General features: G+C 37.9%; 2 protein-coding genes across 2 annotated transcripts; both read left to right on the top strand.

Annotated features, from left to right (window-relative positions):
- Positions 1 to 5,865: 5,865 nt before the first annotated feature.
- On the top strand, positions 5,866 to 13,526 carry bscl2l (BSCL2 lipid droplet biogenesis associated, seipin, like). The gene is made up of 8 exons (XM_089135047.1): positions 5,866 to 7,908; positions 9,232 to 9,313; positions 9,807 to 9,950; positions 10,930 to 11,064; positions 12,063 to 12,160; positions 12,247 to 12,376; positions 12,685 to 12,766; positions 12,997 to 13,526. Exons 1-8 carry the CDS (start codon positions 7,649 to 7,651, stop codon positions 13,278 to 13,280), a joined length of 1,215 nt encoding a protein of 404 aa, XP_088991173.1. The 5' UTR covers positions 5,866 to 7,648; the 3' UTR covers positions 13,281 to 13,526.
- A 734-nt stretch (positions 13,527 to 14,260) lies between these two features.
- On the top strand, positions 14,261 to 20,660 carry LOC120461153 (inositol-trisphosphate 3-kinase B). The gene is made up of 8 exons (XM_039649294.2): positions 14,261 to 14,442; positions 14,680 to 15,547; positions 15,998 to 16,082; positions 16,464 to 16,677; positions 18,720 to 18,924; positions 19,006 to 19,107; positions 19,436 to 19,507; positions 19,911 to 20,660. The coding sequence occupies exons 1-8, from the start codon at positions 14,423 to 14,425 to the stop codon at positions 20,142 to 20,144; spliced, it is 1,800 nt and encodes a 599-aa protein (XP_039505228.2). The 5' UTR covers positions 14,261 to 14,422; the 3' UTR covers positions 20,145 to 20,660.
- The last annotated feature ends 421 nt before the right edge of the window (positions 20,661 to 21,081 follow it).

Genomic DNA, 21,081 nt, shown 5'->3' with positions numbered 1-21,081 from the left:
TCATATGCTTTAAAAAACCAACGATAAAAACACCAAAGTGGAGAACGAACGAGAACAATCGGCAGTAATTGGCAGGAAAACGAAAGCCGTTCTCATCTAAATGCCGTCATTAAAGCTTTGGCTTTCATCAGGCGAACGTGATGGACGCCCCGGTCAGTGTTGGCACAGCATTTTATGAAACATGACATTTGACCTTTAAACGGGAGCGTGTATTAATCAGAGGGAGAATGAATGCACGCAAACTCATTAACAACATTTGACCTTTGCTACATATCTGATCCCTGAGCAAATTTTTTTTTTCATATCCATAGGGAAGATCTGAAAACATTACGAGAACAAATTGGTAAAATTAATAAAAATCTAGAACCATAGAATTTTAAAGGGATAGTTCACTTTGAAATACATTTTTGATATGTTTTATCTTATCTCAAGGGCATCCAAGATGTAGGTGTCTTTGTTTCCGCAGTATTTTCAATTTTGATATTTTTAGGTCTAACCGTTCTTGTCTGTCAGTCATATAATGGAGGTCTATGGTCACCACCTCAAAGAGCATGCACAGAGAAGTCCAGATTAAACATGATTTAATGACTCGTAAATGTAAGTACACATTGATGGCCTAAGACACTAAATGAGTGGTTTGTGTGAGAAAGCGAACAGTATTTATATCGTTTTTACCTCTTGTAACCACAGCCAACGCCATGTAATTTCATTGGTAATGAAAAGTGCAAATCCTGAAAACCATTCAGTTATTGAAACTTCTGTATTTATGGATTTTGATTACTTAAATTGTCTTTATTTTTTATTATTATTATTATTCTTGTTCAAACAATCAATCAACTTTATTCCAGACACAAAGGTCCATAGAGACAACAGATATTTAAATAAATAAATAACAATACAAACAGTTAAAAACAGTAAAAAAAAAATGTGTTATTATTATTATTATTTATTAAAATTATTATTATTATTGTTTCATTATTTTAAGATATTGCCACTCCTAGTTTCTGTATATAAAAAAAATGGTCATAATAGCAGAAAAAGTGCTGTGGGGGCCTTTGAATATCGTCTTCTCCAATTGGAGTAAGGTCCCATCTATGGGATTTATTTTTTTCTTCGGGTGTAAATCACAAGTCAGACCACTTTGAAATGTAATAGCAGAGATCTTCACAAAAAAATCTGCACAAAATAAGGTAACATTCAATTTGACATTCAGACGTTTAAGTCGGCAGGGTTTAAACATCATTGGACCCCATTGAAATTCAAAAAAAAACTCAGAGACACTAATTTTTAAACTTCTTTTGTGTTTCACAGGTTTGGAATGACATGAAGGTGAACATTGTGAATTTTCATTTATTGGGTGAAGAATCTTTTTAATATTGTGACCACTAATAAGCTAATTTTACTACTTACAGTACAGATACAGAAAAACAACATTTTCATAGGTAATGCATGCATCTTGCTTTAACATTTTTGAAATGGTCTTCCTGTTGCCATGCATTGCCGTGTTTTGTATTAATGGAGACAGATCCAGGATGATTGACAGCTATGTTAGCACTGCCCACCCATCATTTACATGTTTTTCCACTGCCATTATGCATGCCTGTCACTATGCATCAGGCTACAATCAATGCTGTGTGTGTGTTTGTTTGTGAGTGAGATTGTTGTGTGCAAGTATGCGTGCCATTAGAGTATGTGTGGGGGGGTGTGCATTGCACAAAAGAGCAAAATTACTTCATCCTTCAGTTTGGGTGACCCAAGCCTCGCTATGATGTCATCCACCTGCAGGTGTGTGTCATTCTTTGTGGTTGTAGATTCACGTCTTTTCCAGTTCCAGTCATTAATCCAGCGCGTTGCACCGAGCCAAGCTTGCAAACGCATGTGTGCCTTTGTCTGAGTGTGTGAGTCAGAGCATGTGAGCGTGTCTGACCGTTCTAGTCGGCAGATGGCCACCCGGAAAGGCTTCATCTCTGACCTCATTGGCTGCTCACATCACAGGCATGCTGGAAAATAAACACACCTGAGCCAAGTTTCTCTCCCACAGACCGCAGCGAGAGCAATTGTTGTTCCGTGAACCATGTTATTGTGTCAGCATTAGTATTTCTAATATGTGCGCTTTTATGGAATAACAGTAAATAAACCCAGTAATCCTGTAAGATTTCTCGTCTCTGAAGTTCGTGCAAGCAATGAGCTCTAATCACAGATCAGTAGGATAAATAAAAAAACTATATCCAGGCATATGGTGTTTATTAGACTGGATCTGCTTGCTTATGATTCTCCTGCAGTTTACAGCACCTTGTTTTGCCTACTACCAGACTTATTGTTGAGTAATGAAAGCCTGGTGACACCTGGTCTGGGTGTTTGCTTGCTAGAAATAATCAGCATGTTGTCAGGCTGAAACAACTCGGCTGAATCCTTGGTGTCAGACAGGCGAAGAGACACATGCTGTTCCCTTTAATTTCCTTTGTCGACGGGTTTTCTTGGTCTGGGAGCCTAACAAAAGTGTACTTTTCTTTTAAAGGGTCATTCCACCCCTGGAAAGATGAATGTGTATTTAAAATGGGTCATTTATGTGGAAGAAATGTGAAAATATTTTTGAATTTGGAGCTTTCTAGACTGAGAAAAGCCAGAAAATGTATTTTTGGCTTATGTGGATGAAAGTATTTTTTCTATGCCATCTTAGCATGCAGTTTATACAAATATAATCAGTGGCTCTGCAGTGTTGTCAACATTGTTTTATTTGTTTGAGAATCGTGATGATTGAGGCGGGACTATTTGTTTGACTGGCCAATGGCAGACTGGAGGGAGTGTTCGGGGAAACTTGTTTGAAATCGTTATTTTAGCAATTCTGTTTGGAGCCATTAGTGTCAGAAACACAAAACACACTCCAGCTCTAGAATACTCCTGTTAAACGTGCTTTGGTGCGAGAGCAACTGAAGGTTGTTAAAAAAGTCCAAATAAGGTCTTATGAAAACGACCTGCAAAGAAATTGCCATCCAGATTCAAAATGATCAGAAATTGCACAATTACCTCCTTAGCCCAGAAACGTACTCCGTGCAAATACATGAACGCAAATGCTTCTAGCTATGCAAGCTCAATTTCATGCACCATTGAGTTCTGAAATGTGTCAGGATGGAGTTTATTATGCAACACAAGTAGGCTACATGGTCTATTTACAGCATTGCCACAAAGGATGCTATAGCGGGCATTAGCGTAAACTGGTCAGTTTTCTCTTTCACGTCAAATTCAGTTGTGTGGCAGAGAGAGGAGTCTTGTTGAGCAAGTTAAAGTCAGCTAAACTGTCAATGTAATGGAACTGGCATTTGAAAGTAAATCTATCTCCGTTTTAATCTATATTTGACATTGTTGAAGCAGCTCTCTTCTCAGTCTGTCAGTAACTCTCTGTTTAGTTCCTGTCTCAATGAAGCCCCTGGTTCTGAAAAGTGCAATGTGCTCTGATTGGTCGGCTGGACCTGTGTGTTGTGATTGGTCAAACGCTTCGAAGGGATCAGGCCTCGCCCCCTTTTTTTGCATATATCTTAGGCGGAATCATTTAAAGGGATAGTTCACTTTGAAATTAATTTTTAGTTTGTTTTATCTTACCTCAAGGGCATCCAAGATGTAGGTGTCTTTGTTTCCACAGTATTTTCAATTTTGATATTTTTAGGTCAAACCGTTCGTGTCTGTCAGTCATATAATGGAGGTCTATGGTCACCACCTCAAAGAGCATGCACGGAGAAGTCCAAATTAAACATGATTTAATGACTCGTAAATGTAAGTACACATTGATGGCCTAAGACGAACAGTATTTATATTACTGTATTTATTACAGTATTTATATTACGTTTTTACCTCTTGTAACCACAGAAGTGATCTGAGGGCACGGTTGCTTTGTGGTTGTGGTTACAAGAGGTAAAAAATTATATAAATATTGCTCGTTTTCTCACACAAACTGCTCGTTTCGTGTCTTAGGCCATCAATGTGTGCTTACATTTACGAGTCATTAAATCATGTTTAATTTGGACGTCTCTGTGCATGCTCTTTGAGGTGGTGACCATAGACCTTCATTATATGACTGTCAGACAAGAACGGTTTGACCTAAAAATATCAAAATTGAAAATACTGTGGAAACAAAGACGCCTACATCTTGGATGTCCTTGAGGTAAGCTAAAACAAACCAAAAATTAATTTCAAAGTGAACTATCCCTTTAAATGAGGAATATTGTGATGTGTATGTTCCCTTCTCACAGGGCAAAAAGTGATAATGGGATTATGAAATGCAGCGGATTCAGAACAGTGAGTGAACACATCAAATTACATCATAACTAAGATCCTAAATAAGTCAGAATATAATGTTTTTGCAATGATTTGCACACACATATCCCCTAGTATCACAATAGTGCAACTGTCAGACAAGGGCTAGTTAAGGACGGGAGAGAGAGAATGATGATAGAGAGAGATTATGAGGCGTGGTAAAGAGAGTAGAGGTCACTGATGGCTTTATTACTGTATTGTAATAAGAAATCAGCCGAATGGAAAGAGGACACCTGCCATGATGTCGTATAAAACCTTCACATGCGCTCCCTATACACATCGGAGGATAAGCTTTTGCCCTTCTAGATCCAATACAATGTTGCTGGAAAGAACTTTTGAAAAGATTACATTCTCTTTCACTTAAAGAGCCAATAAAATTGTACTTTTATGTACTGCTCAAATTGACCAAATTTGCACGACTTGAAAATTCAACCTAGCATGTTGCGAATGATTCATCCATGCATATGTTTTTTTTTTCGTTCATTTTTTTGATCTCGTAATGTTCAATCAAACAACCGATGCATTGATAGAACTAAGTCCCGTCCTCTCGATAAGCCATTACTCTTGGATGTTCATCTAAATACAGTACAGAAGAAAAGATCTGTCGCTTCTGTTTCATAAGCATATAACAATTTATCTTGTTAAATTTGTTTACAGTAAACTTTAACATTTATATTATTTCTCCTGCAGAAAAAGAATAATTTGCACTTTAGCCATTAGCTGTGCATGTTTTTTTACATTTCAAAGTGAAAAAGAGGGAGTAACAGTGACCTCTACAGGGTAAAAGAAGTAAAAACACATGCTATGTTTTAAAGTCGGCATTTAAAAAAAAAGTATGAAGTTAAGCTTTTGATTAAAGAGGGGGACATTATGATTTGCATGGATAAATCATTATAATAAACACTTAAATTTTCCATTAAAAAAGTAATGTTCATGCTGACATTTAGTTTTTTTTTTTCACTGAACTTGTTGCACTGTATGATGATGGGGTTGGCTTTTTCATAAAGGATACATGCGATGCTGCCCTAAAGTCACCATGAAATCAAAATAGCTTATTCTTTTTTTTTATGGTACATTGCAATATTTATTACAAATGATTAATCCGTGCACATCATTCTTTTTTTATAATTCATATGCCCTGTAATCTTTAATCAAAATAACTTCCCCTCTCTCTCGCAGCGACATCTCTTCTCTTCTCTGATGACGTGTTTACTGGGGGGCGGGGCCAACCTGTCACTCACACGAGATCCACCAATAGCAAACCAAAACCATCCAATCAATTCCCCATGGACAAAATCAAGTCCCGCCCTTATTTTTTTGCTTGTTCCAGAAGATGTTTCACTCGGATAGACGTACGTCCGAAAAGGGAATAAAAGACTTGCAAATATTATCTTAATATTGTAATATTATCCTTAGAGCACAAGTTGAAATTGCTGTGGTTGTGTTGGCTCAACTGAATACACGAAGTTAACTAACCACATAACATCATGTAATAGCTGTATATTACAGGATATGGACATTACTTTGATACACTCATCTCTGGCCGATAACAGAATTCTTCCTAAATTGTAACATTAGAAAAAGCATTTTCTGTAAAGCTATGGAAAAAAATAAATGTATAGTGAAAAGCGCTTTACAAATAAACTTGAATTGCATTGCATTGAACTGAATTAACAGCCAAGGGTGCAGCTGTACATTATAGCTTTACATACGTACTAGATATGATTTGCAAATGAGTCATACCGCAGCATGAGGGAAGGAGGAGGAGGAGGGGATGAAGAAGTCTCCTCTACAGTTCAGCTACCTTTTTCATTTTTACAAATTCAATTCAGATTAAAGGAGTCATGCTTTAAATTTTCACTTTATCTCCCTTTGTCAATCCATCAGAACAAAAACACTATTCCACTTAGTGGAACAATTTGAATCACCTGCAAGATCCCTTTTTAAATATGTATGTAGGCTAAGGCCAGCAATCTTTCTTTGGCAGGTCATTTGAAATCATCCACAGAATACCTATCATCTCCTGCTCTTTCTCTGGCACGTGAAAAATGTGGCACCTTTTCAAGTAGAGCTCATTTTAGAGAAAAATACTTGTTTTTGAGATACAATAAAGGAATAAAAGAAATGGAATCTGAATAAAGCCATTCAGACATTTGATACCAGCTATAATCAACTACCTCATTTTTATATTTCTGATGCTAAACTCACAGGCACAATGCTAGAGTGTTGCTAGGGCATTGCTTTGGGATTTCTAAGGTTGTTGCTAGGTAATTATTTACCGTTCCCAAGTCAAAAGAGCCCATTTTATGTCTCAATGTGGCTTGGGTTTCTTCTTCAGTAGAAACAAATCACTAAGTGCATTTGCTATCATTTTTATCAACACTATTTTAACAATAAAAAAAAACTATATTTCAGTATATTTCACCATAAACCACATTACAGCAAAATGAATTTACCAAAAGGATGTTTGACGCCATCTATTGGTAGGAGAGATACATTACAAAAACACACAGGGGGACACAGCCCTAAATTTACAGTATAGGGTTGTAAACAAGATAGCCCGTTTATTTATGTTTTACTTTTGTGTGCCAAACCTCTTAACTTCATATAAGAGTCCAATAGTCAACTGTGACAAGCTCAAGCTCCAACCTCATAATAACAGACAGCTATTTGTTGAAACTTTGTCTTGTCTCACATTGTCCTGATTTACTGTGCTTTTAAAGCTGCATTTGTCTTTTGTGCATCCAATGGATTTGTGGTTGTATATCAAGCCTTGCAAAGCAGTGACATGACTAATGTGATTCTCACAAATGGACAACTGTTTTTGCTTGGTTTAAATACCATTACCAATTGTAATGCATTATCTTTGAAGGCATCAAGATTCACATACTCATAGATAAAATAATTTGTCTTGGATATTTCATACCCCTTGTATTTCCTAACAGCGCTCCTTGTCCTTTGCCTCACATGCTGGTCATGAGTCCCAGCGTCGTCCCACTGGACTCCAGCTGTTCTTCGGACCGTCCGTTTTTTTCCAGGAACCGCGGTGTCACAGTCCCATTACTGCAGAAACAGTTATTAAAAAGAGCTTGTTCATTGATTCAGAATATTTCAAATGAATCCAAGACAGACGTCAAAGCTTCAAGGTCAGAGGAGAAGAACTCGAAACATGGGGTGGTGGTGAGAAATGGGCAGCGTTTTTTCTGAGTAATGAGGAAGGTTCTGGTATGTTATAAAGAGAAAGACAGCTGACACCGAAAGGGAAGGGGAAGTTGTTGGGAAAGACATTTTTGAGATAGCAGCGCAACAACACTGGAAGAAATAAATCTCAGGAAACATGCACCCCAGTATGGAGGAGTTCAGTTCAGAGGATTCAGGTGTTCAAGATGTGGGACCTCAACTCAACGGGCTGGTGGTCCGGATCCTGGAGAAGATGTCAGTGCTGCTGGTGCGGGTCAGACAGAAGGTTCTGGAAATAGCGGTTCTGATCTGTGTGATTCTGCTGTTGTTCTGGGTGGCTTTATTCCTCTACGGCAGTTTCTATTATTCCTTTATGCCCACAGCCAATTTCATCACACCTGTCCACTTCTTCTACAGGTGAGATGTTTACAGTTACCTAGCAGGATACACTACCTTCTCTTATGCCCTATTGAAAATTAAGTTTTTTTTTACAGTAATGCCATTGAAGAACCATTGTTGGTTCCCCAAAGAACATTTTCAGTGAACAGTTCTTTAAATTTGAAGCTGTTTTTCTTCAAATTTGAAACTTTTTCCGCTAGAGAACCTTTTGTACAATCGAAAGGTTCTATTGATGTTAAACGAACACTCCGACTTTTGGGGACTTATTCACCAGATCTCCAAGAGTTAGATCAATCCATGCATACATTTTCATCTCCGTGCGTGCTGTAACTCTGTCTGATGCACCCACCGCTAGCCTAGCTTAGCACAAAGACTGGATGTAAATGGATACAGCTAGCATACTAATCCCAAATAAGTGACAAAATTACGCAAACATTTTCCTATTTACATGTTGTGATTTGTATAGTCACAGAGTGTACAAATAACAAGGTCATAAGAAGTGCTTCGCCTTCTGAGAATATAGTTCCCAATATTTATACAGTTAAAAGAAGGCTGTGTCTTATATGACCTTGTTATTTTGTCACTTATTTGGGATTAGTATGCTAGCTGTATCCATTTACATCCAGTCTTTGTGCTAAGCTAGGCTAGCGGTGGGTGCGTCAGACAGAGTTACAGCACGCACGGAGATGAAAAAGGTATGTTTGGACTTATCTAAGGGGGATATGGTGAATAAGCTAAAGTCCCAAAAAGTCGGAGTGTTCCTTAAATGTTCTTCATGGAACCATCAATGCCAATTAAAGAACCTTTATTTTTTAGATATCTTCTTAAAAGAACAAAAAAATAGTTGGGGGGGGGGGGGGGTATGGTGGGGTTGAATTGTATTATGTTTATAAAATAACAATTCAATAGTAAGATGATTGAGAGATTCGTCAAAAGCATCATATTTGACAGGATATTTGTTACACGAAACTACAACTTGAAATATTTTTTCAGGAACCAAGGTATAAAAGTTATTGTTATGTTTACTTTATTAAAATTAGTAAAGATACTATACAGGAAAAAAAGGACACATGAATCGCGAGCTGAAGGGGAACGTTTTTAGAATGATTACTTGCTAAAAACATATAAACTATCAATCGGATGACAGAAGGCATGTAGTAGATTGTGTACAACATTTTTGTGATCTTGTTGATAATTTTAAGGCCTTCGAAATTTGCCTAGGCTCTGAATATTGGGGGAAATGTCACAAAATCAGCCTACATTCACCAGAGGGTTGACTGTAGTAGGTTTTTTTATGTCTATCATCTGTTTGTTCATGTCAAATGTGTTTCTGGTCAGCAGGAGTGATTGTCCATCTCCTCATCACCCCATGTGTTCATTCCCTGTGGCTAATGTCTCTTTACTGAAAAATGGAAAGGATCAGGTGACCATTCTTGATCTAATCCTTGTTTAAAGTTTTAATTCAAACTTTTTTAATATCCTTTCAAACTAATGACTTATGACATAGGCCTATACTATTTTTTATTATGTGAAACTGTGCAAAGTATGCAATTTCAAACACCAGCATGCTGCATTGTCGTCACATGACCTCATTGCATGTTTATCTCAGTGGTGTTTTATGCTAAAAAATAAATACATATTTTGTTTTAGCATCTTAATCCAATTTTGTGCAAAATTGACTTTTTTGGTGTTTTGAAAGAAAATCATTTCTTTTTATTTAAAAAAAAAGTTTATTCAGTCACAATGCTCTACAGTGGGCTCAGTTTGTATAACATATTGTGCATTCATCGGGAGATTCCATGCATACAAAATATTTGCATACTGTACACAGTTGACATATTTCCAAAATAGATTGAGTGGTATAATATTTCATATATGCCCATGCTGTTTTTGTTTTTTCTCTTTCCTGCTTACAGGTAATGACATACGGCCAGCCCTATCAGATCTCACTCGAACTGGAAATGCCAGAGTCTCCAGCCAATCAGGAGCAGGGAATGTTCCTTGTGAAAATCTCTCCTTATTCTAAAACTAATCAGATTGTTGACATATCAACACGTTCTGTAAGTGCACAAACTAGGAGGCAGTGGAACACATGAAAATGTATTTTTATGATACAAGTTGTCAAACAAGTAAATTGACTCCGGACCATTGAATTATTTGAAAATAATACACCCACGTTAATGCTAAAGCGGCCCCGAGTGCATTAATGTGCATTATTTTCTTATAATTCAACGGACCGTAGTCAATTATTCAGCTTACACTATGATTATCCAGCTCGTTTTCATCCCAAGGCATCATATACTGAAGCTTTTGCCAATGCGTAGACATCAAACGCACATGGCACCCTTTATTGACGCAGATATATACGGGCCAGAAGGCGCCTCCTAGTGGTCTAACCCTAACCCTACCCCAGACCTGTGGGTGCCTGTCATATTGACGCTAAAGGGTGCCATGTGCGTTGGATGTACTGTATACACATTGGCAAAAACGTCAGTATGACGCCTTTGGGATGAGAATGCGTTGGATTATCACACCTTAAGACATTGTTCATATGCTATATTTCATGACATTTGTCAGGTTTTTGTCCTTTTTTGTTGGACTAATTTCTTATGCATCTTATCCCATGCCTCCGTTGCTAATTCCAAAACAAATAACGGAGACTTTGATAGCAGACTAATGCAGTTATTAGACAGAGAGAGATTAAACGTATACAGGTTGTTCACCCAAAACATGGAATTTATTCAGCCATCATTTACTCACCCTCAAGTTGTTGCAAACCTGTATGAATTTCTTTCTTCTGATGAACACAAAAGAAGATGTTTTGCCGAATGTGGGCAACCAAACAGTTGATAGAAAACATTGACTTCCATAGCATGAAAAAAACTAAAAAAAACTAAGGAAGTCATAGGGGCCCATTAATTGTTTTGCAACAGCAACTGTTGCAAAATAGGTTATCCAAGATGAGCTTTCTGACCCCATTTAGAAGATGCAGTTTCACAATGCTCCAGCTGTGGTTATCTTTCTCTCTCTATCTCTCAGGCGATGCTCCATTATCGCTCCTCTCTTCTTCAGGCTCTGGGCACAGTGGTCTTCTCCCCCATGCTGTTAACAGGAGCATCTGAGCAGAAGCAGTCAATCATAGTGGAACTGTACTCTGAATTCAGAGATAATTCTGTGAGTGATGATTCTGAAAACCCTAGCAACTGCATAGCAACTTACTAAAACAACTCAGAACACCCTAGCAACTGCATAGCAACTTACTAAAACAACTCAGAACACCATAGCAACGCACTGGAACACAAGACAACACATTTTTCTTTTATATTAAGGCCTTGTCCACACGGACACGGGTATTTTTATAACCGCAGTTTTTCCTCTTGCGTTTGAAAAAAAAAAAATCCCGTCCACATGAAAACGCATGAACATGCTATCAAGCGCTGTCAAGAGCATGCCACACCAGCAGGCGGCGATATAACCTACGTTGTAAAGCCACGTTGGCCAATACGAAGCCTAACAAAAAGTTTTTTTACAAGTTTTTTGTCCTGACTCCTGATTCTGCATTTCCATGTGGACGAACGGCCGAACAGCGTAAAAAATATAATCAGACATAATTATAAAATATAAAATATTATTATAAAGTTATAAAAATACCGTGTCCGTGTGGACATGGCCTAGAGTGGAAATAAATCAACAACATATCATATGAGCTGTGGAACAAACCCAGTACTCATGCTGCGTTCATGTGCTATGGTAATTATGGTAAATACCAAAAGCCGACGTGAAAAATGCACATGAACACCCCCTAATGTGGTATTTACCACTGGGCAACTCGTAATATTTTGACGGACGAGTTGCCGAGATGAGATAACCTTGACCATTTTTAAAAATGGCGGATCGGTAAAAAAATTATTTACTATTCATGATCTAGAAAATATACAGCATATTATTTACCTTTTGAGTTTTGATAAATCATTTTCTTGCTGTTGCAGATGACTTAAGCAATCTAAAATAGTTTTAGCTAAATAACAGTCTGGATCTCCATCTTTTTACCACATTACGACAACAAAAGCACTTGAACGCAACACACTGGAAAATACCAGTTCACACAAGTGGAAAATATCCTATTTTCCATGAACGCAGCATCAGTACAGTTGTCTCTTTTGTCTATTCAGTACAAACCCATTGTTGGAGCTTTCATTGAGATCCATTCCCAGAATGTTCAGATATACAAAGCGCATCTCTACATCTTCGCTCACTTTACAGGCATCAGGTTTGTGTATTCCTGTATATTTACTTTAGTTGCTTCAATAAAATCTTAACATTCTTCATCCAGGCATGTCACTCTGATCTTCACAGGTACCTGCTGTATCACTTCCCCCTGACAACAGCACTGATCGGAGTGTTAAGTAACTTTACTTTCCTCAGTTTGATCACCGTTCTCAGTTTCCTGCAGTTTAATCTGGGAAGTCGCAGGATACCTGGAAAGGTGCGCTGCTCTTAAATATCTACCCATCTATACATCCATCCATCCATCCAATCTACCCAGGCTATCTATTTATCTTATCATCCAGGCTATCCATCCATCCAAGCTTGCTTTCTATCTTATCTATCCATTCACTCAAGCTATCCATTCATTCATCCATGCTCTCTATCTTATCTATCCATCCATTCAAGCTATCCATTTATTCATCCATCCACCCATGCTCTCTATCGAATCTAGCGATCCATCCATCCAATCTATTTATCCAGGCTGTCCATCCATTCACTTTTCACACAGTGTTTTCTTTACTTCAGACTGGTATGCAACAAGAGGAAATGAATGAACAAGATAACCTGGACGATCCATTTGAACCCCAGGATGAAAGAAATGCACCAGGTGAAGCTCCTGTACTGTTTCAAACCAATTGCAACTACTATAATAAAAAAGGGTAAAATCCTACAATTTAAAAAATATGTGTATTTTATCTATTATAACTCTTGAGTGAAAATGAAAATAAATGAGATCAATGCACATTCAAATCAATAAAGCATCTAAATATGAAAGGCTTGCAGATAAATGTGGTTCATTCATGCCCTTTCAAACCTTTGATCTAATTCTGTGAACAGCCTCTACAACAGACTTGTTGGATTCCCCAATTTTTATGGAAAATGTTGACCCCATGGAGAGCAATTCTGTGGAGTTGGAAGAATCCATTTCAGACATGGGGGCGGAGGAGAGTGAAGACTCCAGAGAACTTGCTGAAGATGAGCCCATCTGTGAGGCTGGGGATGGAAAAATGATTTTGAGGCACAGGCATTTATCACATGGCATGATACAAACTTCTCAAGCATTATTACCAGACACCATAGATAAAAATGACTATCGTGTCGGTGTCTGTACAAGCTTCTAGAGAAGGAATGGTCCGTCTTCTAAATGAGGGTAAAGGTAATGAGAAGCAAAGGCCACCAAGTTGACTTCATATTTGATAACCATTTGTTTTACAATATATGAATTTTATGCTAGCCTGAAATAATCGCTTGTATGCCTGTCATTTTTTCAAAAGTAATCAAGACAAGCACAATTCTATCACCACCATTTGTTATTTCTCACACTCTAGGTTGGGTTGTTTTAACCCAATTTTGGGTAAAATATGGACAAACCCAGCCAATGGGTTACATTTTTAAATTACATTTTTAACCCAATTGCTGGGTTTGTCCATATTTTATCCAAAATTGGGTTAAAACAACCCAGCATTTTTTAGAGTGCAAGTATTGATATAACCTATATACTAACTAACTGTTCCAGAAGGATCCTTTGTTGTGGAATATAATAATAATAACAACAACAACTACAGCACTGAAAACAGCGAGACTGTGTCAATTGTGTCAATAAATAGCCCAAGGGGGAAGAATGGCATTTGGTTGTGGCGTATGTCTGGAAAATTACATTATTAATTTGCATTCATTTACATACATTTCTTTTGGAAACACAGATAACCAGAGAAATATCTATTGGTTGTGACAGCAGAAAGATCTGAGGATATGCCTTTACTGAAGGTTATGTGTGGAAATGTGACATTTATAATTATGACTTTTAATGTAAAAAAAAAAAGACTTCAAGATGAAGGATTTGTACATCATGGTATAATTTACACTGATACTGTATTAATATAGAATTTAATGAGAATTACAAAACAATTCAAAATGAAAATTTGGAGCAAGATGTACAAAACAAGTAATAGAAGCTGTAGTTTAGATGATAGACAGAGCATGGTGCCAACTACACCAAAGGCATGTGTTCAATTCCCAAGAAATGTGCATTCTGATAAAACAAGCAAGCATCTACCAAATGGAAATACATAGCAATTTGAGTCATCAACACTAAAAAGTGTGGGTCAGCCCTCCAAAAGAGCCCATTGTCAAAAACGTTGTGGAAAACCGTGATGTCACATTATGCAAATCACTGCTGGAAACCGTTGACAGCAAGACTTTGAACTGGCATTGAGTCTTTGATGCTGAACTGCTGGATGGTTCAACTTGACACACAGGAGTGATGAAAGATTGGCAAATCGGGTACGTGGGAGTCGGTGCCTTTTTTTCCCTCTACAAGTAATTGTTTTGAGCTTTGTGCCACTTAGCATATGTGGGCTATTTCCTGGGCAGATACATTTTGGTCTAGTATTTTGTAGTTTTATGTCCAGGAAATCTTCTCATGAAATGCCTCAAAAACAACAATAGTTTATTGATGAGATGAATATTGTAATTTGTTTATTATGATTTATCAAATAATGATTTTGTTTATCCCCCCAGATTCTCGTTCTCTAGAGCTCAAAATAACACGACACGAGTTTCGTCCGTTTCTGATGAGAATTTACATCTTAGCGGCTTTATGAAAGACTTGGATTCTACTCCAGAAAGAATGAGCACATTGTCAGAAAAGAAAAGCAATGGAAGGGGTCGGGAGAGCGTGAGAGATGCCGTAGAAGACAAGATGTTTGATTTCTCAGCATCCTTGAACAATCAAAGTCATCATAACAAGAACACAGTCTTCAGAGCCAGACCTAAACTGGCTGACGCTCACGCCGTCCTTTCTTCCAAGCTAGAAGAGCCGATTGAAACTCAGATAAATGCTTATGAGGAAACGGAGGACGCGAAACCAGAACCTCTGGAATATGTATGTGTGGATCCCCCACCAATACCTGCTGGACAAATGGCCAAGGATGAAGACGTGGCAGAGCAGAGAGGGAAAGAGAGGGTGATGGCTAGTGAAAATCTTGTTGAAGAGGGTTCAAAAGTGGCACTGGATGCAGCAACTAGGAAAAGCCTGTGGAGAGGTGAGATGGTTCTGAAGAAAGGGATGCGGGAAAGGCTGGGAGGAGGTCTGGAGAGTATCGATGAGGGTAACGAGGGAGAATTCAACAACAAACGAGTGCACAGGAAGAAGAGTTGGGGCTTAAAATCGAGAAACCCACAAACGTCACGGGATGGAGATCATTATACGCAGGGAGGCATGAAGAAAGATGGTGAGGAAGAGTTAGTTCCCCACCCTGTTCTCTCCCGGGTTCTCCTTCACTCGTCTGCTTCATCCTCCTCTTCGTTCAACAACTCCTCAGCAGAAAGTGATGAAGTCTTCAGCGAGAGTGAGGATACAGCCGCCAGGAGGCAGACGATGAAGAAGGTGAGTGGAATTCTGGGAAAGCTTAGAAAGCACAAAGCGGTTTATCTTGATTCTGCAGAATCTCTCGGGATCAGTTAAACTGGTGTCAGGTTCAGTATGAACTGTGGACCAACTGAAAAGGACACTATTTTTTGGGTGCACTGAAATGTGTTAGATGTGTATTTGCATGTACCATAACTCAACGGATTTGAATAAGTTATTTGCATGGTGCCGTAGACAGAAAGTAGCAGGTTACTGTCACATTTGCAATATTCCCAATTTGTCATAGTAAAACATGCAATATACTCCATAATGCATCAAGTAGTGAGTAACATCTTTGGGTTTGAACTGGTATAACAATAAACCCTTCGAGGTTAAAGAAGCGTGTCATTTTATGAACAATGTTAGAAAATAAAACAGAAAATTATTTTGAAGGTACTGTCACTTATAAATGACCCCATTTTTTCCCAGTGTCGATCTTGGAGAACATTTTTGACCATGATGCAGTGGTCCAAACGAACACAAAGCTCATGGATCCAGCTAGCTGGTCACCAAGGTACGTAGTTCAGGCTTTTCTAAACATTCTCAGAAAAAAAGGTACAAAAGCTGTCACTGGGGCTGTACCTTTTCAAAAGTACCTAAAGGGTGCATATTGGTACCTAAATGGTACGTATTAGAACCTAAAATGTACTTAATAGCACTTAAAATGTACATATTAGCACCTAAAATGTATATATTAGCAACTAAAATGTACATACTAGCACCCAAAATGGAAAAGTTGTCCCTTTTGAAAAGGTACAGCCCCAGTGACAGCTTTTGTACCTTTTTTCTTAGAGTGAAGGACACCGCATTTTGACCCTCACCATACCTTCACCATTTTCTATCAAAATAATCATGGGTTTGAACAATCCTTTTGTGTTTTGTGTGGTTTCTCTAGGTAATGTAAGGCTGAGTGAGGGTGGGGAAGTGCTGAAGAGGTTTTGCAAGGTGGAAGATGTCTGTCTGCAGGCCCTCATGTCTGATGCACTTAGTCAGTTTGTGCCACATTATTTTGGGCACATCAGTCAGGACGGAGAGAGATACATCCGTCTAGAGGACCTGCTTAGTGGGCTCAAACATCCTGTCATCATGGACTGCAAAATGGGTGTCCGGTAGGAAGAGAACTTACGTTAATTTGTCTTTTTACATTAAGCCACAATGTACAGTTGAGTATACCTCAAAGTGAGAGACAACACTTTAAAATAATGTTATTTTTGGGTATGTTTTTATACTAATACATGAGATCGAAGAGACCACACAGATACAATCTCACCATCGAGTTAATCTGTGATTAAATGAAGACACAGAAAAAACTGAGACAGACTAATTCCAGAAGAACTGTGGCAACGTCTCCAATGCGCTCTCTAAAAATGCTGGGTTGTGTCAACCCAAATTTGGGTCAAATATGGACAAACCCAAATGTTGGGTTAAAAATGCAATTAAATATTTTACAGTTGAAAGTAAATTGGGTGAAGTTGGGTTAAAATTTGAAATTGAATTTTTAACCCAACATTTGGGTTTGTCCATATCTGACCCGATTTTGGGTTGAAACAACCCAGCATTTTTTAGAGTAAAACCTTCCTGCAAAGATAGCCTACATTACTGTGAAAAGTTATAGGCACTTGTCTAAAAATGCTGTAAAGTGAGGATGCTTCCAAAAATAATACATTAATCAATTAACTTCTATTTACTAAATCAAATCGAGCACCATTTGCATTTAAAACTGCACACAAAAAAATGCTGAGTTGTTTCAACCCAAATGTGGGTCAAATATGGACAAACCCAAATGTTGGGTTAAAAGTGCAATAAAAAAAAAATACAGTTGAAAGTGAAAGTTGAAGTTGGGTTAAAATTTTAAATGACATTTTTAACCCACCATTTGGGTTTGTCCATATTTTACCCAAATTTGGGTTCAAACAAGCCAGCATTGTTTAGAGTGGGCTTTTGTCCAGATACACTTGCACATCGTTTTCCAGGAATCTTTGGAAGGTTTCTTTAACATTTTGGTGATGTTGCCAGTTCTTCTGGATGTAGTCGGTCTCCGTTTTTCTGTTTCTTCATGTAATTCCAGATAGCCTTGATGATGGTGAGATCAGATCTCCGTGTGGAGCTTAGCGGCTGTTGTCAGACTCATTGTGCATACAAAAATCTCACTGGATTATTACAATTAATGGCAAAATAATGTTTGGAAATGTAAACTGATATTCCATACTGACACACTACAGCAAAATACATACATAACTGGTTTAAAAGCCTAAGACTTTTGCACAATCCTGTATACCCTTTCAGTTATGGCTGGAGGGCTGAAACCATGGGCAGAAAAACTGTGACATTTAATTAGCACTTCTCTGATGATTTGCTTTGACCATGTTGTACACTCAACATGGACAAGATACAACGGGTAAACAAGTCAGAAGTGTGGACACACTTCATTTGGACCACAAAGAATGCCAAAGTAGCAATATATAAAAACATTTAGGCTGAAATATCGAGAGGCGTCTTGGTAAAGAACTGCACTATGACTGGTTTAATGTATTACCTGAGAGCATGATGCCCTGAACAGAATACCAACTTTATTTTCGGTTTTGGTTTTCACCCAGCAAACATAGAACGTTCCCCTAACGTTCCCGAATGGTCCCATGAGGTTATTTTTTTGGGAACCAAACAAGAACGTTATAGGAACATTCCATGTAGGTTCACTCTAAAAATTGCTGGGTTGTTTCAACCCAACTTTGGGTCAAATATGGACAAACCCAGCCATTGGGTGACATTTTTTAATTACATTTTTAACCCAACATTTGGGTTTGTCCATATTTGACCCAAAGTTGGGTTAAAACAACCCAGCATTTTTAGAGTGTTATTTTTAGGTTCCATTTTTATAGCGTAAAGAGAATGTTCCGGGAACGTTCCCTTAACATTAAGGGAAAGTTCTTGGAACGTTCTGGGAACCAAAAACTAACGTTCCCAGAACCTAAATTTGTTTGCTGGGCAGCTATTTGAAAACATCCATTTTGGTGAATCACTAGTTTTTAATATAACCTATGTGTCCAAAATACCATTTTAGTTTGCTACTCTACTCTTCACTGACTTTATAATCACACTGTATTTACTATAACAATACAGTACCATCTAGAATCTATGGCATTACTTGCAGGACATACCAAGAGGAGGAGATCAATAAGGCCAGGAGCAACGCCAGCATACGCTCTGATATGTATCAAAAGATGGTGAAAGTGGATCCGACAGCTCCCACTGCAGAAGAACACGAACAGAAAGGAGTAACAAAGCTGCGTTACCTACAGTGGAGGGATGACAGCAGTTCCACCTCATCTCTGGGCTTCCGCATTGAAGGCATAGTGGTATGAAACTTGAGGGTAAAATAGTTACAAGATGGTCATTTATTTAGATATTTTATTTTATTTTTTATTTTATTTTTTCAGATTGGGAATGGTAAAGTGTTACGAGACTTTTACAAAACACGCACAGAGGCTCAAGTGACAGAAACCCTGCTATCCTTCTCCAGGAGCCAGATTCACATTCTAGTGAGTGGACATAAAAACTCACGCACACATAAACAATCAAGTCAACATTCACTTGCTTCATTTCAGAAACCATTTTCTTTTCTGGCTGACATCAACAAGCTCTCTTATTTTACCAATATATTAAACACTTATTGGTTTCTAAACTAATCCCAACTTACATTTTACATTCAGATATCTTGTTTCACTCTGAATACTTCAATTTCAAGAGTAAATTGGTGTTGAGAATGGGGATTCAAGTTGAATTTAAGCACTGTTTTTGACCTAATTGCTAATTCTAAGTCTAATTGCAGTTCAAAATATTCTTCATTTGTCACTTTGTGTATCTCAGGAGGCCTACGGATCCAGATTACAGGCATTGAGCGAAGCACTAAAGAAGTCAACCTTTTTCTACAAACACGAGGTTATTGCAAAACGTTAAACTTGTCCGTTTTATAGAGCTGTTCACTTTGAAGCTTTAAAAACATTTCGAGAATTGGCATTTCAAGCTATAGAGTTTCTTGTTGATTTTAAAATGGCAAACTTTGATTCATGAGTAAAATAAGACCTATCGAGAGACTTTCACGTTTTGCTCTATACATAAATTAAACACAATTATACCTCAAGCATAAAATTTAAATCTGCATATTTAAATGTAAAAAAAGGTTTTGTGTTTGACGGATCACAGCTAATTTCACTCAGTCGATACCAGAGTTTGGCCTACGAATTACCTCAGAGCTGAACAGCTCCATTTTTCATCTCAAAAGACAATTTATGGGAATTTTGTTTCCTCTCTGCCTCTGAATAAACATCTCAACTTCTCACAGATCATAGGCAGCTCTTTACTTTTCGTCCACGACTGCAGCGGCAATGCAAACATATGGATGATTGATTTTGGAAAGACCATCCCAACCCCAGAGGATGTCCGGCTGAGGCATGATGTTCCATGGGTGGAGGGAAACAGGGAGGACGGGTACCTTATTGGATTGACCTCCCTCATCTCTCTGCTGAAGGAAGCCATCAAGCAAGCAGGGGAGCAAAGCCAAGAGGAACCACTTTGATAGTGACCTCGCATTAACTCCAGTAAATGACACCAAAAAGACAAATGATTTCACCTTGGATCCAACAATAGACAACCAAACTGTTTTTAAGACATGTCAGGTCTATAAAGCTTTAAACAGTTAAAGGGGTAGTTCACCCAAAAATGAAAACTCACCCTCAAGTTGTTCCAAACCTGTTTGAGTTTCTTTCATCTGCTGAACACAGACGATGATATTTTGAAGAATGTCGGTAACCAGATAGTTGACGGTAGCCATTGACTTCCATAGTAGAAAAAAACAAAATACAGTGTTACCTATTACCTATATTCTTCAAAATATCATCTTTTGTGTTCAACAAAAGAAAAAAAAACTCATACAGGGTTGGAACAATCTGAGGGTGAGTAAATGCTAACATAATTTTCATTTATGGGTGAACTGTCCCTTTAATAGTATTAAATAATGAAGCACTTGTGTAAAGCATGTTACTGTTTTTCTTTTTAAAGATTTGTCTATTAAATGTTTTATATACTAGCTATAGTTGGTTCTACTTGTGTGTTTCTTCTGTTTGATTCACAGCTAATGGCTGTTTTATGAAACATCACTGTATTGCTCATGTCACATGGTGGTTGAAAAAATATGTGATGGGGGAATTTTTTTTTTTTAAGCTTATGCATTTGCCCAAGTAACGTGTTTTCTTGCAAAACTTGCAAACTGCATTTTCTCAGAAAACGTGTTGTGATTTCGGACAACCACTTCCTGTTAATTCCAACTGGAAAATATTATTTCTGAGAACGCGAACGTTTTGAGACAGAACACAAAGCTTTGAAAAATATTTATTCCTCCCATCCCATATTTTTTTCCACCACAATGCCCCTTTAGTGGCTCCATACATATGAGTGTGTTACCTTGCCACATATGAACATGCATAATGGATAATGTGTAGCTTGTTGAGGAGAGA

This window comes from Pimephales promelas, chromosome 9 (genome assembly GCF_988280905.1).
Source record: "Pimephales promelas chromosome 9, fPimPro1.hap1.1, whole genome shotgun sequence".
In the NCBI taxonomy this organism is placed as follows: Eukaryota; Metazoa; Chordata; class Actinopteri; order Cypriniformes; family Leuciscidae; genus Pimephales; species Pimephales promelas.
The sequence above is the reverse complement of the archived record's forward strand: the minus strand, read 5'-3'. Positions and strand labels throughout refer to the sequence as shown.

Bases quoted from the DNA above. Each gene is read 5' to 3' on its own strand.
- LOC120461153 (XM_039649294.2), top strand. From the start codon at position 14,423: ATGAAAGATTGGCAAATCGG. The intron at 15,548-15,997 runs GTGAGTGGAATT...ATTTTTTCCCAG, and splicing joins GGAGGCAGACGATGAAGAAG to TGTCGATCTTGGAGAACATT. The intron at 18,925-19,005 runs GTATGAAACTTG...TTATTTTTTCAG, and splicing joins TCCGCATTGAAGGCATAGTG to ATTGGGAATGGTAAAGTGTT.
- bscl2l (XM_089135047.1), top strand. From the start codon at position 7,649: ATGCACCCCAGTATGGAGGAGTTCAGTTCAGAGGATTCAGGTGTTCAA. The intron at 9,314-9,806 runs GTGACCATTCTT...TCCTGCTTACAG, and splicing joins TGAAAAATGGAAAGGATCAG to GTAATGACATACGGCCAGCC. The intron at 12,767-12,996 runs GTGAAGCTCCTG...TTCTGTGAACAG, and splicing joins GGATGAAAGAAATGCACCAG to CCTCTACAACAGACTTGTTG.